Source organism: Galeopterus variegatus, unplaced genomic scaffold (genome assembly GCF_000696425.1).
Source record: "Galeopterus variegatus unplaced genomic scaffold, G_variegatus-3.0.2 Scaffold5021, whole genome shotgun sequence".
Lineage (NCBI taxonomy): Eukaryota > Metazoa > Chordata > Mammalia > Dermoptera > Cynocephalidae > Galeopterus > Galeopterus variegatus.
The window spans coordinates 33,534-50,456 of NW_007731132.1; the positions used below are offsets into that span (position 1 = coordinate 33,534).

At 35.5% G+C, this 16,923-nt stretch overlaps 1 protein-coding gene across 1 annotated transcript in view; it reads right to left on the reverse strand.

Moving 5' to 3' along the window:
• The window catches only part of ASPM (asp (abnormal spindle) homolog, microcephaly associated (Drosophila)), a 65,750-nt gene that overhangs the window by 17,359 nt on the left and 31,468 nt on the right, over positions 1–16,923 (reverse strand). The window contains 2 exon segments of the mRNA XM_008588757.1: positions 2–3,994; positions 16,305–16,499. Of these exon segments, the coding sequence (XP_008586979.1) occupies positions 2–3,994; positions 16,305–16,499 (4,188 nt within the window).

A 16,923-nucleotide genomic window follows, 5' to 3' on the forward strand; every position in this document is an offset into this window, starting at 1 on the left:
AATTAGATATAGCCCTTCATACCTTGAAACCTCTGTAAAAAGACCGCATACAAATAACTGCTTCAGCACACAATGCAGTTAGTACTCTGTACCTTCTCTGGACAGAAAATACTGTTACTCTACGATGGAGATAATGCCTTATTTTAAAAGGTTTAAAATGCTTTTGAACAATAAAGGCAGCTGATGCTATCTCAATCTGTTTCCTTATGTTCATGTCCTGAAAACTTACCTGAGTAAAAGTTGCTGCTTTCTTAAGCACATTGTGTTGAAGAGCTTTCTGTTTCTTTTTATTTACTCTGTATCTTTCTTGTATTACTTTTGTAGCACACCGAAGTTTCTGGTAGAAATAATACTGTCTATACATTCTATATGTACTTTGTATTAGGATAGCAGCTCTGTGTTTTTCCCTCAAAAGCTGTCTTGCTTTCATTCCTTTATAAGCAGCCTGAATGATCACAGCAGAGTGCCATTGTCTGATATAATTTTCTCTTCGCAATTTTGCAGCCCTGTATGTTCGATAACGTTGCTGAATTACAACTGAGGCATGTTTCCAAGTCTGATATGTAACACATGTTCTGTGCATTTTGAAAGTGGCCTGAATGAGAACTGCAGCCCTGTGCATTTCCTGTAATTTCTTCTTTACTATCAGTCTTCGGTAAGATGACTGTATTGTAATGGCTGCCTTTCTTAACTGCAGGAATTGGTACAATTTATGCTTGGCACAAATGGTGGCTCGATACTTCCTCTGAACAAAAATAGTAGCTTTTTTGAGGGAAGTGAATCTTTTCCTCATCACTAAAGATCTAAACCTGCTCTGAATAAGGGTTGCAGAAGAATGCATACTCTTCAATTGTCTTCTAGTTTTCATACCCCTAAACGCAGCCTGAAGGATCAGGGCAGAATGTCTTTGTCTGAGGTAATTCTGCCTCTGCAGTTCTGCAGCTCTATTTGCTTGGTATCGCTGTTGGATAACAACCGAGGCCTTTTTCAAAGCCTGGTATCTCACGTGTACTCTGTGCATTCTGAAAGCAGTCTGAATGAAAGTAGCAGCCCTGTGCATTTCTTGCATTTTTTTCCTTACCACCCATCTTCTGTAAGATGACTGGATTTTAATAACTGCCTTTTGTAACTGAAGGAATTGTTGTAAGTGATGCTTTGCACAGAGATTTGCACGATGTTTTCTTTGAATCCAAACAACACTTTTCTTGAGAGACAGAAATCTTCGCCTCATCATTAGAGTTCTAAATCTTCGCTGAATAAGGGTTGCGGCTAAATGCATAACCTTTAAATGTTTTCTAGCTTTCATCCCTCTAAAAACAGCCTGAATGTAAATTACTGAATGCCTCAATGTGTTATACCTGTGAAATTGCATGTTTCTTTCTTTCACTGCCCGGTACCTTTGCTGTACTATTTTTGTTACCTTCTTTAGCTTATTAAAATATGTTTGCTGTCTGTATCTTCTATAGCATGACTGAAGGAGTGTTGCTGCAATCTGCATCTTTCTCAGAGTCTGTCTAACTCTTACTCCTCTAAAACCTGCCTGAATAACATTAACTGCTTTCAAAATTGTCAGGTACTTTTCATGTTGAATTTTACCTTGGTAATATGCTCGATATTGTACTTGAATTATAACAGCTGCTTTTCTCATCATATGGTATCTTACTCTTGACTGATGCATTTTAAACATAGCTTTAATTAAAGTGGATGCCTTGTGCATGTCTTGAATATGCCTTCTTACTCTACTACCTCTATAAACAGCTTGGATTTTAATTGCTGTCTTCTTTAAATTAAGATATTCCTTATGTTGATGATTTGCAATTTTAATGTCTCGATACCATCTCTGAATTATAACAGCTGAAGCTCTATAAGTTGCATATTTCTTTTTGGTTTTGTAAGCTCTATATTTAGACTGTATAGTAACTGCTGCTTTGTTGCAATCCTTTATTCTTTTTCTCACTTTCATACCCCGGTAGGCTGACTGTAAAATTACTATAGCTGCTTTTGTTTTCAAATATAAGTGATGCTGTTCCCTTCCAATACTGTAAGCTCTATAATACATTTGAACCAGAAGAGCAGCTTTTTTCATGTTTTTCCACCTCTTTTGTTGCACATGCATTCTATAGTATGACTGTATGATGATAGCACATTTGTGCTGCCTTTGAATCTGTCTTCTCAGTGTTTTTGCCTTCCATGTAGATTGAAGCATCAGTACTGCATGACGGAGTTCAATATACTCCATACGTTGTTTCTTTCCTGAAGCCCATGCTCTCAGATGTTGCTGGATGACTACTGCTGCTGTTTTTAATAACGTAAACCGTTTCCGGGCCTTGGCCATTCTAAAAACAGACTGAATCTTCATTGCGGCTTGATGTTCCCTTCTGATCTGCTTGCGAACTTTCCTGCCACGATAAGCAGACTGGAGAGAAATCACAGCTGCCCTTGTCTTTAAAAAGTGTATTCTTACGTCGCAAACAGTCTTGTGTGCCCTGTACCATCTCTGAATCTTCATAGTAGACTGAAGCATAGATTGATATTTCACTTTTTTACTATAGCCTCTAAAAGCAGTTTGAATTTTAAGAGCAGCTATAGATTGTTGTTTGATTAGCTGGCGTACTTTATAACCTCTATAAGCTGCTTGTAAGCAAGTGGCGGCTCTTTTGATTTGCAAGAAGTTCCTCCTCTGACTGACTTGTGCTTTGTATGCATGATAGTAATTCTGAATGACAACAATTGCTTTATAAATTTTCAGGTAGTACTGCCGTATCCTTCTCATTCTGCAATACGATTGTAGTAAAATAGCAGCTTTTCTTTGCAACCTCATCTGCTTTCGGGCCAGGTATCCTCTAACAAAAGCTTGCAGTTTAATACAAGATTCCCGCATCTGCATATATTCTTCTCTCTTTTGTGCAGCCATCTTTTTGGAACGGTACCATTTCTGGATAAGCAGGGCAGCTGCTTTTAAATGTAAATATTGTTTACGTGTTTGTTTCATCTTGACAACTGACTGCAATTTTATTGTAGCATTTTTTAGGCTCAGAAATTTCTTTTTGAACACATAAGCACGATAATTCGATTGAATCTTTATAATAGATGCAAGGATGTGAATAAATGTTTTCCTGGCTTGCATCCCTCTATATGCAGATTGTAGAACAATGACAGCAGAGCGTGTTTTCTGATAAGACACTAGAACTTTCCTGGCTGACACGTAAGCTTGGAAATGAGTCTGAATTATGAGGGCCGCTTTCTTCATCTTCTTATACTTCTGTAATTGTTGGTATCTTCTTATGTGTGCTTGCAATTTGATAACAATCTTCTTAAAGTTTAAAAATCGAAATCTGTCTTGTCTCATTCTCCAATATGACTGAATAACACAAGCAGCTCTAATTCGTTTGTGTAAATTATGAGCTTTCATTCTCCTGAAAGCAGCCTGTAGTAGAATGGCTGCAGCTCGTTTCTGCAAATAGTTGGTGCGCTCAATCTTTCCTTTCAGATATGCTTTGTAGTACTTCTGGATAATCAGTATAGACTCTTTCTTTCTTTTATATAACTTTTGGGCTTGAAAGCACCGAAATCTTCTCTGAATGATAACAACACAAGATCTAATATAAATATATTTCTGTAATTCTTTGTGCATCCTATACCATGATTGTATAATAATAGCAGATGTTTCTTTAGCTTGTTTCCTAAAATGCCATTCTCTAAAAGCTCTTTGCAATATTATCACAGCTTTTATTTGTAATTGCATTTTACGTAGCTTCCATCTTCTGAACATAGACTGGATTATAAGGCATGATGATTTTAGCATTTCATATCTTTTTTGATCTTGTTTTCTTCTTAAACAAGCACGCCAATGCCTCTGAATTGTAATTGTAGCCCAAAGATATCGTTTATAAGATGTAACAGCAATTATCATTCTTATCCTAGATTGCAAGATGATTGTATAATATTTTAATTCCAGAAATCTTTTTCTAGTGGAATATCTTCTCCAATACCCCTGAAAAAAACGTAAGAAAGGACACAAAGTAAAATAGACATAGTTTTCTATACCTAACATTTTTGAAAATACTAATTTTTCCAACATTCTGCCAAAAAATAAAAAATAAATTAGAAAACCAGGAAGTAATGGGTTATCGGGTATAAAGCTATGCTATCTACCCTAAGTGAATGAATGTACAGTATATACACACTGTACCCCACAAACGTGTGCAATTAATATTTAAAAAAATTAGAAAGCAAACACATTTTTGCTAGATACGTCTCATTTATAGTTTAGTTTTTACATTAATACAGCTGTAGCCAATTCAGAAATCAGCCTCAATCCTAATTGCATTTATACTGCCTTTATATTCTACAGTCATAAGAAATAAAAGCAAGTTTATGTTATATTAGAAGCAGAAGAGTCATAATAAACAATAGTAATATTCTTTTGCTATCCATTGATTCTCAGTAATTTCCTATGAATTTATTTCTGCATCTTATGTGTTCCCTTTATTTCAGGATTGCTAAGTTATCTTATAATGACTGGAAAATGTTTATGTGAGGGATCCTATACTATCATATTACAGGCCTGATAATATAAATACCAAAATTTGAGAAATAAATGAGCCAGATCACTTTCATAATCACTATTTTCTTTAAGAATACAATTCCTTCCTTTTCTCAAATTTAGAAATTATAGGCACATGGTTAAAGAGTAGAATTCTGAAAAGACTTAAGTGACAAATCTTTTGTCTCTTGACCCCTTAGTTAACCTAACAATATGCTAGGCTTAACAAAAAGGGCTACAAAGCCTCAAGCTGACTCCAGTTACTGCATGTAAAAGACCAGACCACAGGCTACAGGTAATCAAGCTGTGGGTGTTCCAGCAGTAAGACCATTCCTTTATCCAAAACTCTCCAAACATTGTTAAGACTGGGGGAAAAAGGGGAGAGGAGTGGTTCCGTACTATATCTTAATTTTTCTTACACATAAGTAGAACAGTACAGAGGCTGGGAACCTCATTCTTCTAGCACTCTCCATGCAGTTATGCTTGGCCCAACACACCTATCCATGAGAGGAGAGTTAGGGAGAAAATGTACATCCTGCTAACTCTTTTCCTATAAGTTTTATTTGTTTCTTTCTCTACTAAGTGTCACCTGAGATTTTGTTCTTACCCTTCAGCCTGACAAAGAATGATGTGTACACCACATTATTTCTCTTACTAGGAAGAGATGCATAAGTAATTAAAATATTTATGCAACTACAGTCAAGCATATTTGCTCAAAATGACTTCAAAATCTATATAAATGTAAGGTATTATTATGCTGCCTTAAAAGAAATAAGGCAAAGCAGACATAGTATTCAGAGTCTCAGATACCATTATATTCACCCCCACTCCACCCCCACTCCACCCCCAGATATTTGTGAAATCTTCAAACTAAGAAACTGAAAGGTCACTGTGGACACCTTACTTTACACTTCAATAATCATTTCTTCTAAATATGCCAGGGGATGGGAGGAGGGTGGAGGAATAAACAGGTGGAGCACATAGGACTTTTAGGGGACGGAAGCTATTGTGAATGATAATGTAATGGTGGACATATCATTACATAGTTGTCAAATCCACAAAACTATACAACACAAAGAGTGAAACAGCCTAATGTAAACTAACGTATTGATATTGGTTCATAATTTATAAAAAAAAAGGACTACAAAAATAAAAAGAAGAAAAATAAAAAGAACAGAGCTTCAGAGACCTATGGGGCAAACTCAAATGCTCTTAAGAGTTCTGTCATCAAAATTCTAGGAGAGGAAAAGGAGTGCAGTGCAAAAATATTTTTGAAAAAATAATGGCTCAAATTTTCCCAAATGTTGTTATAAAATTATATATTCAAAAAATTCAGTAAACCTGGAACAAGATAATCTCAAAGAAATCAATGGCCAGACACAACATAATCAAGCTGCTGAAAACACACACACACACACACACACACACACACACACACACACACACACACACACCCTTAAAACGTAGCCACAGAGAAGGCCGGCCCGGTGGTGCACTGGAGAGTGCGCCACTTGGGAGCGCAGCGGCGCTCCCACTGAGGGTTCGGATCCCATGTGAAGACCGGTTCCGTTCACTGGCTGAGCGCGGTACGGGCGCAAAACTGAGGGTTGCGATCCCGTTGCCAGTCCCCGGTACAGGCGCGACACCGAGGGTTGCGATCCCATTACCGGTCAGTAAAAAAGACAAAAAGAAAAAAAAAAAAGTAGCCACAGAGAAATGTCAAATTACCTATAGAAAAACTACAATTTGAATGACATGATTTCATCAAAAACCATAAAGGCCAAAAAGAATGGATGAAACATTTTTAAAGTGTTAAAAGATTTGTGAACCAGAAAAAATATCTTTCAAGAATGAATGTGAAATAAACACATTCTTAGATGAAGGAAAACTAAGTAAACTTGGAACATCAGGAATGAAAGCCGAGCAAAATAACAAATATCTGTACGAATATAAGAGAATATCCTGCTCATGTGCTCTTTAAAATATTATGGCTGAAAGCAAAAAATTATAACATTGCATAATGTGATTTTTAATGTATGTAGATGTAATACATAAGACAGGTACAACATAAAAGTGGTAGGGGAGTTACGGGGACCTAGATAGTGATGTTTTCTACATTCCATTTAAAGTGATAAAATATTGACTCTAAGAGAATAAAAAGTTATGTACAGTGTAACCCCTAAGGCAACCACTAGAAAGCCTACATAAATGGATATAGTCAAAAAGAAATAAACTAAGGCTGGCCATTAGCTTAGTTGGTTAGAGAGCAGCATCATAACACCAAGGTAAAGGGTTTGGATCCCCTTACTGGCGAGCCACCAAAAAGGAAAAAAAAAAAAAGAAAATTCAATAGAAAAAAATGAACTTTCAAGTCAAAAAGAAAGTCAACTAAAATGGAATACTGAACAGTGTTCAAATAATTGAAAAGACAGGAAAAAAGAAAGAGAAGAATGAAGGAGAGAGAACCTCCAGAAAACAAAACGATAGACCTAAAACCAAACATACAATAGAACCCCCTTATCCACGGTTTTGCTTTCAGTGGTTTCAGTTACCTGTAGTCAACTATGGTACAAAACATTAAACAGCAAATTCCAGAAATCAACAATTCATAACTTTTAAATTGTGAGCTGTTCTGAGTAATATAAAGAAAAGTCATGTTGTCCTGCTCTGTCCCACCCGAGATGTGAATCATCCCTTTGTCCAAGGTATCCAAGCTGTATATACTACCTGGCTGCTAATTACTTAGTAGCAGATCGACTGTCACAGTATTGCAATGTTTGTGTTCAAGTAATCCTTATTTTACTTGATAACGGCCCCAAAGTACAAGAGTAGTGATGCTGGAATATTGGTATAATTGTTCTATATTATTATTAGTTATTGTTGTTAATCTCTTACTATGCATAATTTATAAATTAAACTTTATCGTAGGTATGTATGTATAGGAAAAAACATAGTTTATATAAGGTTCAGTACTATCCATGGTTTCAGGCATCCACTGGGGATCTTCGAATGTACCCCTGCAGATTAGGAGAACTACTATATTAATAAAATAAGGCTGGCTGGCTAGCTCAGTTGGTTAGAGCATGGTGTTGATGATGCCAAGGTCAAGGGTTCAGATCCCTGTACCAGTCAGCCACCCAAAAGAATAGATAAATAAAAATAAATAAATTAATACTTAAAATATAAATGGTCTAAACCACCAATTAAAAGATTTTCAAAACAAAAACTATATGCTGTCTATTTAAAAACTCACTTCATATAAAATGTTACAGGTAAGTAAAAAGTAAAAGAAAAAATATATACCCTGTAAATGATAATGAAGGGAAAGCTAGAGTGATTATTTTAATAGCAAGCAAGGTAGACTGCAGAGCAAAAAAAATTACCGGAGATAAAGAGGGACATTACATAATGATAAAAGGGTCAACTCACGAAGAAGAAATAATTCCAAATGTGTATGCACCTAACAACAGAGCTTTAAAATACATGAAGCAAAAACTGGAAGAACAGAAAGGAGAAAGACAAATCCACAATTATAATTGGAGACTTAAATACCTCTCAGTGTTAGAATAAAAAGAAAGAAAATCAGTAAAGATATCAAAGAACTGAACACCATCAACCAAATGTATCTATCTGACATTTATAGAAAACTCCACCCAACAACAGCAGAATACACGTTCTTTTTAAGTACACATAGAACATTCATAGAGATCAGGGGTCAGGTAAAGTTTTTCTGTAAAAGGCCAGATACAAATATCTTCAGCTTTGTGGGCCAGCCAGCTCAATTCTGCTATTACAGTGCAAAAGCACCCCTTAAACGATACATAAATAAGTGGCTGTGTTGTAAAAAACTGCATTTACAAAACTACATGGTAGGCCAAATTTGGCCCACAGATTTGCCAATCCCTGAATAAAATGGATCATATCCTGGGTCATAAAAAAACCTTACCAAATGTAAAAGAATTGAAATCATTACAGAGTATGTTCTCTGATCATAATGAAATTGAACCAAAAATCAATAAGAAAAAAATAATAGCATGATCTGCAATACTTGGAAAGTCAATAACACATTCTTAAATATTGTCTGAGTCATAGAAGCCTCATTAGAAACCAAAATATATTTTGAATCGAATAAAAATGAAACTATACCATATCAAAGTTTGTGAAATGTGGCTAAAGCTATACTTAGAAGGAATATAAGAATATAAGCCATTAATGGATTATATTAAAAGAGAAAGGACTCGAATCAGTTAACTAAGATTCTACTGAAAGAAACTATAAAAAGAACAAAATAAATCTAAACAAGCAGAAAAAATTAAATGATAAAGAGCAGAAATTAATGAAACCAAATGCTTCTTCAATGAAAAGATCAAGAAAATTAATAAACCTCTGGAAAGACTGACAAAGAAAAGAGAGAAAATACAAATTACCAGTATCAGGAATGAAAAAGGGAATATCACTACAGACTCCTTAGACATTAAAAGGATAATAAAGACTTACTATGAACAACTATATACACATATATTCAATACGACTTACATGAAATGGGCCAATTATAAAACTACAAACTACCAAAGCTCAAAGATTAATCATATACTAATTTTAAAGATATAATTTGTAGTTAAAAAATCATAAGGAAATGTCTGCTCCAAGATGGTATCGCTGGTGAGCTCTACCAAATCTTTAAAGAAGAAATAATGCCAATCCTATACAAGTTCTTCCAGAATATATAACCCACTTAATGAAGCCAACATTACCCTGATGCCAAAACCAGACAAGAGAGAACAAGAAAATAGATCAATACACCTCATAAACACAGATGCAAGACTCTTCAACCAAATATTAGCAAATGGAGGAATATACGAAATGAAAAACACATCACAAATGTGAACTGGAGCGGGGAAACTGAAAGGTTGATTAATGGACACAAAATTACAGCTAGATAGGAAAAATAAATTCTAGTGGTATACAGTCAAGGTGGACATCTGTAATAAACAATAATTAATTGCATGTTATCAAATGGCTAAAAGAGAGATCAAATGTTCATATCACAAAGAAATGACTAAGTTTTGCAATGATGAATTTACTAACTACCCTGATTTGATCATCACACATTGTATACATGTATTGAAATTTAAGTCTGTACCCCATAAATATGTATAATCAATACATTTCATTAAAAAAATAAAAATAAAAATAAACATATTATTCTAAAAAAAAAAAAACCTGTGAATTTTATCCTAGGAGTGCAAGTTTACTTCAAAATTTGAAAACCAATAAATGTTAACAGTGTAGGGAAGAAAAACCATAGGGGCAGGGGCCGGCCCGGTGGCGCACTGGATAGTGCGCCGCTTGGGAAGCGCGGCGGCGCTCCCGCCCGAGGGTTCGGATCCCACATACAGACCGGTTTCCGCTCACTGGCTGAGCGAGGCGCGGGAGCAACACCGAGGGTTGCGATCCCGTTGCCGGTCCCGGTCCGGTACGGGGGCGACACTGAGGGTTGCGATCCGTTGCCGGACACGGAAAAAGACAAAAGACAAAAAAAAAAAAAAACCATAGGGGCATATCCATTTATGTAGAAAAAGTATTTGATGAAACTCAAATCCATGCATGATAGAACTCTTAGTAAACTGAGAAATAGAAAGGAACTTCTTCAACCTGATAAAAGGCATCTACACAAAAATCTACAGTTTATATCATACTTAATGTCAATGTTAGATTGAGTACAAGGCAAAAATGTCAAGCTTCACCACTCCTATTCAACATCATACTGGAATTCTTATTCAGAGAAATAAGGGGGAAAAGGAGAAAGAAATAAAAACAATATATAGACTGGAAAGGAAGAAAGGCAGATGACATGACTCTGTGTTAGAAAATCTTAAGGAATCTAAAACAAAAAACAAAAACATAAAAACATCCCAGAATTAAGTGAGCTTATCAGCAATGTTATAAGACACAGGGTTAACACATAAAAATGAATCTATCTATAAAAAGTAATGAACAAATAGGAACTGAAATTAAAAAGCAATACCATTTACAATGGCTCCAAATATATGAAATAGGTTTAAGTCTAACAAAAAGCTTATAGAAAAAACAAAGATCTAAATAAATGGAGAGATATACCATCTTTATAGATTGGAACACTTAACGTAGTATAAAGTGTCAATTATCATCCAAATATGTACAGATGTAACACAATTCTGATAAAAATTTGGCAGGAGTTTTTGAAGATACAGAAAAGCAGAATCTAAAACTAATGAAAAGATAAAGAAATTAGAAGAGCCCAACTCATTTTGAAAAAGGAAGAAGGTGGAGGAATTACAATATCCAATTTTAAGGTTTACCATAAAGCTACAGTAATCAAGGTGCTGTGGTACTGGTGAAGATACAGACAAATAATGGAACAGAATAGAGTTCAGAAGATCCACTCGAATATAGCCAAGTGATTTATGACAAAGCTTCAAAGATATTTCAGTGGATAGATAGTTCTTCAACAAATAATATCGGAACAATCGGACATCTACATGTAAAAAAAGTAAAAGTGAACCTTAACCTAACCCTTATACCTTAGACAAAAAATTAACACAAAATACACCATAGATCTAAATTTAAAATGGTAAATTATAAAACTTGTATAGTACTTACATATGACACTAAAAGCACAATCCATAAAAGAAAAAAATGATCATTGGAATTCATCAAAATAAAATACTTATCTATGTAAAAACCCTGTTAAGAGCACAAAAAGACAAGGTACAGGTTGGGAGAAATTGTTTCCAAACCACTGATGACAAAAGAGTTCTTATCTACTAGATGCACAGATTTCAGGTAAAGCTACGCTGCAAGTCCGAAAGACAGAAAAAGGACCAATGGAATTTTTAAAATACTTGAAACAGAACCACACATGTAAGAATATGAAGGTCATTCCAATACTCCATGGAAAAATTCGTACTATCTTTCAATTCTATTTTTCCACAAACTTTCTGAGGTACCCTTGTACTTAATGTACGTAAGGTAGCACGGTCACAAGACAGGGATGGTCGTTTCAGTAAACCGCAATGAAACAACTGGATAAACATATATAAAAAAATGAAAATGGTCTCTAAAACAAATCATATGCAAAATTTAATTTCAGGCAAGATCTAAACCTGAAAGACAAAACATTAAAGCTTATAGAAATAATATATAAGAATATCTGCAAGGCCTTAGGATAAGGAAACACTCCAAAGTACACACACAAAAAAACACTAACTACAAAAGAAAATTAAGACCACCCATGAGTAAGACAAAAAACAGTAAATCAGAATCGGGGAGAAGATGTTTATAATACACATATCCAACAAAGGTCTAATAACCAGAATATAGTACATGAAGATCTCTTATGAATCCACAAAAAGGCAAACAATCAAATTGAAAAATTAATAAAAGATTCTTGAGGCTGGGCAGTTAGCTCAGTTGGTTAGAGTGGTGCTGACAACACCAAGGGCAAGGATTTGGATCTCTGAACCAGCCAGCAGCCAAGAAAAGAAAAAAAAAAAAAAAAAAAAAAGGCAGCAAACAGTTACTTGAAATAACACTTCATAAAAGAACATTTCCAAAATGAAAATGTGCTCAATATCATTAATTATCAAGAGAATGCAAATTATAACTACTCTGAGTACTACTGCATAACCAACACAATGGCTAGAACTAAAAAGACAATTTCCAAATGTTTACATAGGAGTGGAGTTACATGGACTGTTATAAAAAGCTGATGGGTTTTAAACCTCTATAACTACTTTGAGAAACTCTTTGGCAGTGTCTATTAACATTGAAATATATATACCCTGAGAACAATTTGTACTCCTGAGTACATACTGAACAGAATGAATACAATTTATAGCAAAAGACACATTCATAGCAGCTTTAATAACTCAAAACTGAAAAGCCAAATGCTGATAAGCAACAGAAGTAATAAATTGTGAAATACTAAACAATGAAAACTCAACGGATACACTGAACAACACTGACACAATAAGTATCCCAAATGTAATAATATTAAATGAAAGAATTTATACAGTTTAAACTGATCTTATATAGAATTCAAAAAACAGGCAAAACTGAATTATAGTGTTTAAAGATGATGCATAGGAAAAAGGCATGATTAGCATGAATTGGCATAAACATTACCTTAGGCTGGGGTGGGAAAGTTAATTAAGAAATGGCTTCTGAGAAAGGTGGTGGCCTAGGTGTTAGTTACTTGAATATTCAATTTGTGAAAATTTGCTAGGCTCTGTTTTCCTTTAATACTATTTTCTATATGTAATATTAAACATTTTTTTAAAAAGGCTCAAAAAATGATAATTTATTAAGTCAGAACTCACCATCTATCAATAACTGTAGCCAGATACAAAAACTTTCAAATGTATAAAACAGATTAAATTTAGGTCATTCAGGAGCATGTTGTTTAATTTCCATGTGCTTGTACTGTTTCCAGAGTTTTGTTTGTTTTTGATTTCTAGTTTTAATCCCTTGCAGTCTCAAAAGATACTTGAAATGATTTCAATTTTAAAAAATGTGTTGAGACTTGATTTGTGACCTAACAGGTGGTCTATCCTGGAGAACGTTCTATGTGCTGATGAGAATGTATATTTTGTAGTTGCTGGATGAAATGTACTGTAGACGTCTGCCAAATCCAACTGGTCTGAAGTGTAGCTTAAATACTCTTTCTCTGTTGATTTGCTGCCTAGATGATTGGTCCAAAGTTGATAGAGATGTGTTCAGGTCCCCAATTATTATCATATTAGGGTCTGTCTCTTTCTATAGGTCTAATAGTGTTTGCTTTATAAATCTGGGTGCTCTGGTGTTGGGTGCATATATATTTCTGACTGTTATGTCTTCTTGCTGTATAGATCTCTTTATCATTATATAATGGCCTTTGTCTCTTTTTATGATTTTTGGTTTAAAGTCTATTTTATCCAATATAAGAATAGCTACTCTGCTCATTTTTGGTTTGCGTTTGCATAGTGTATCTTTTTCTATCTCTTCACTATTGGTCTGTGTATCTTTACCGGTCAGGCAAGTCTATTGTAGACAGCACATAGTTGGGTATACAGTCTTTCACTCCAATTAGTCAGTTTGTGTCTTTTGCATAGGGAATTTAAACCATTTACATTTAGGATTGTTATTGAAAGGTACTGCCTTATTCCTGGCATTTAACTGCTTTTCATGTGGTTGATTTAAATATCTTGTTCCTTTCTTTCCCTTTTATTGTCTTCAGTGTTCTTTTTTTTTTTTTTTTTTTTTTTGGATGGTTTGGTATTGTTTTTTTTTTTTTCGTTTGCGTTTTTGTTTTTCCAGGGGGTTTTTTTTTTTTTTTTTTTTTGGGGGGGGTGGGGTTGTTTTTTTTTTTTTTTTTTTTTTTTTTTTTTGAGATGGTATGGTATAGTTTTTCTCTTTCTCGTTTGCGTATCTGTTCTACCAGTGGTATTTGTTCTTTCTTGTGTATTCATGGTGGTGATTGTCATTTTTTGGGTTCCAGGTGCAGGACTCCCTTAAGGATTTCTTGTAGAGCTGGCTGAGTGGTGAACTCCTGCAGCTTTTGTCTGTCTGGGAAATACACTATTTCCCTTTCATTTCTGAAGGACAGCCTTGCTGGGTACTGCATTCTTGGCTGGAAGTTTTTTTCTTTTAGTATTTTGAATATATCAGCCCATTCTCTTCTGGCCTGTAGGGCTTCTGCTGAGAAATTTGCTACTAGTCTGATGGGGATTCCCTTATAGGTAACTTGATGCTTTCACCCTTGCTGTGTTTAGGATTCTCTCTATGGCTTTGACTCTTGACAGTTAGGTTACAATGTATCTCAGAGAGAACCTTTTGGAATGAATCTGTTTGAGGATCTTTGAGCCCCTCTATCTCCCAATACCTGAAAAATTTTTTCTGTTTCTTATCTGCTTGGGTTATTTCAAAAAGACTGTCTTCAAGATCAGAAATTCTTTCCTCTGCTTGTTCTAGCCTGCTGCTTACACCCTCAGTTGTAGTTTTTATTTCATTGAATGAGTCTTTTAGCTCTAGGAGTTCTGCTACATTCTTTTCATGGTATTTATCTCTTTGTAAGTTTCCTCCTTCATGTCCTGGACCTTTTTCTTATTTCATTGTGTTATCTGAGTCTGACAGACTGTGTTATTTGACAGTTTCTTTAAGATTATTACTTGGAGTTCCTTTTTAGGCCTTTCAAGTTTTTCCTGTTGTTTGGGATCTGGTAGTTGAGAATTATGGTATTCCTTTAGTAGTGTCATATTTTCTTATTATTTAATATTTCTAGTATCCCTATACTGATGTCTCGTGGAGCAGTTTCTTCCATTACTCTGGGGTGGCTTTTGAGGAGAGAGCCTCCCTCCTGTAGATGTTATATATTATCCAATGGGTAGGGTGTTTTAGTTTTGGTTCTGGGTAGACTCAGTTATTCCAAGTAGACTCAGTTGTTCTGGGGGGTGCCAGCAGCTATGTTTGTGGGCTGGAGCCACGTAAGCAGCTAGGCCCACACAGGTGGATGGGGCTGTGTGGGTGCATATGATGGACGGGACTGCATGGGCAGCTAGATGTCTGGAGCTGCATGGGTGGTCAGAGCAGCTGGGTCCACATGGTGGGTGGGGCTGCCTGTGTGTCTAGGGAGGCTGGGGCCAGGTGGGTAGGTAGGGCCACACAGATAGCTGGGCTGTTGGGGTAACATGGGCGGCCAGGGCAGCACAGAGAGCTGGAAGGTAGGAGCTGTGCAGATGACCAGCACTGCGTGGGCAGTGTGGGCTATGTGATGGGGTGTGCTGCGCAGGATGAACTCCTGTGTGGGGAGAAGGGCCACGGCTGTGGAACTAGACAATGACACAGGCTACTGTACTGGTGGAAGGGGCAGGCTAGGGCAGGAAAAGGAGGAAGGTTACTGCTGGGAGGTGATCATGACCCAGGAGATTCTTTCTGCTGCATGGGAGAATTCTTCCTGGCTGATCCTGGTGTCAGACACATGGTAATGGCTAAGGCCTCATGCCTCTTTCTCCTCTATGCCTACCCTGCTTGGTTTTCATGTTCACACCCCTGCTGCCCTCCCACACTCTGCCACCAATGCTTCCTTGCTCTGGTCTTTCTGTGGGAGGATCGCACATTGGGCACCTCAAATCTGTCATGTTGCCCCACCCGCCCAAAGGATAAATTGAAATAGCACAACTTTCTAATGTTGTTAAAATAAAATTTAACATAAAAAACTAATTTATATAGATGTAAGTAACAAATCTATTATGTAAAGTAGATATGTTACATATTTTTTACTAGAAAAAATGACATAGGCTTTCTACAAACTAATTACAAGCACTGTTATGTGCCAGCTAAGTGGGCTAAAGAGAAAAATGTGTACATTTGTCCCAAAATGTAAGTTTGTAAAACTCACAAAAACGATAAAAAAGAAAACTTGGTGGGTATATGGATATACATAGAAGAATGGTATGGTATGCCAGCATGTCTCATAGAGTGGAAGACAGCAAACCTCTAATACAGAACAACTAAGACAGAAAGGGATATAGAATTAGAACATTTGTTCCTTATGTTTTAGGTTTATGCTGAATACAGCAAAGAGTTTTGCAGGAAGTAAGGAGGTGTTAACTATTTGTTAAATTAAATATTAGAGAAAGAATGCTGAAATATTTTCATTGAAAACTTTATCAAATTTTGCCCTTTCCTAAAAAAGTCATTAATTTTTTTTTAATTTAAAAATTAATTCAGGATACTATACCTGAATAACTGAGGCCGATTTATTTTGAACTTTTTCCAGTTTTTCCTTTTTTAACATTAATAATTTTCTCTGTGCTAAAACTCTTCGCCAAAATTTCTGAATGAACAGCACTGCATTAACCTCTTTTTTCAATCGTTGCTTAGTTAGAAAATTGATTACAGCTGATTGAATAATCCTTGCAGCTTTGTCTCTCTCCTTTAAAAAAAAAAAAGATAATCAGCAAATGTGAATTAAACATTTAATCACTTAAGACCTTAAATTATTCTTTATAAGATAATTAGCTGTTAAACATTAATCAAATTGATCCTGAAAACAGTCCAAGGCTTCTTGTATTCATCTTTGAAATTATAGATACTTCTGGGGATGTGGAAATGGCTGATAGGTGGGCTTGCAAATATATTTGCATGATGAAACATAGATTCCTAAAAAATATTCTAAGATAAAGATCACAGACATGTTCGATCTATCATAAATTCAATCAAGATAAAGACAATTTGACATGTAACATGGTATTGTTATTTGGGTCCACCGAATTTGGGTCCACTGAATTCATGCTTGACTTTTAGGAAAGGGGTGCATTGGATGAGGAAAAAAATGCTTTCAACGTAGTATTGCTTTG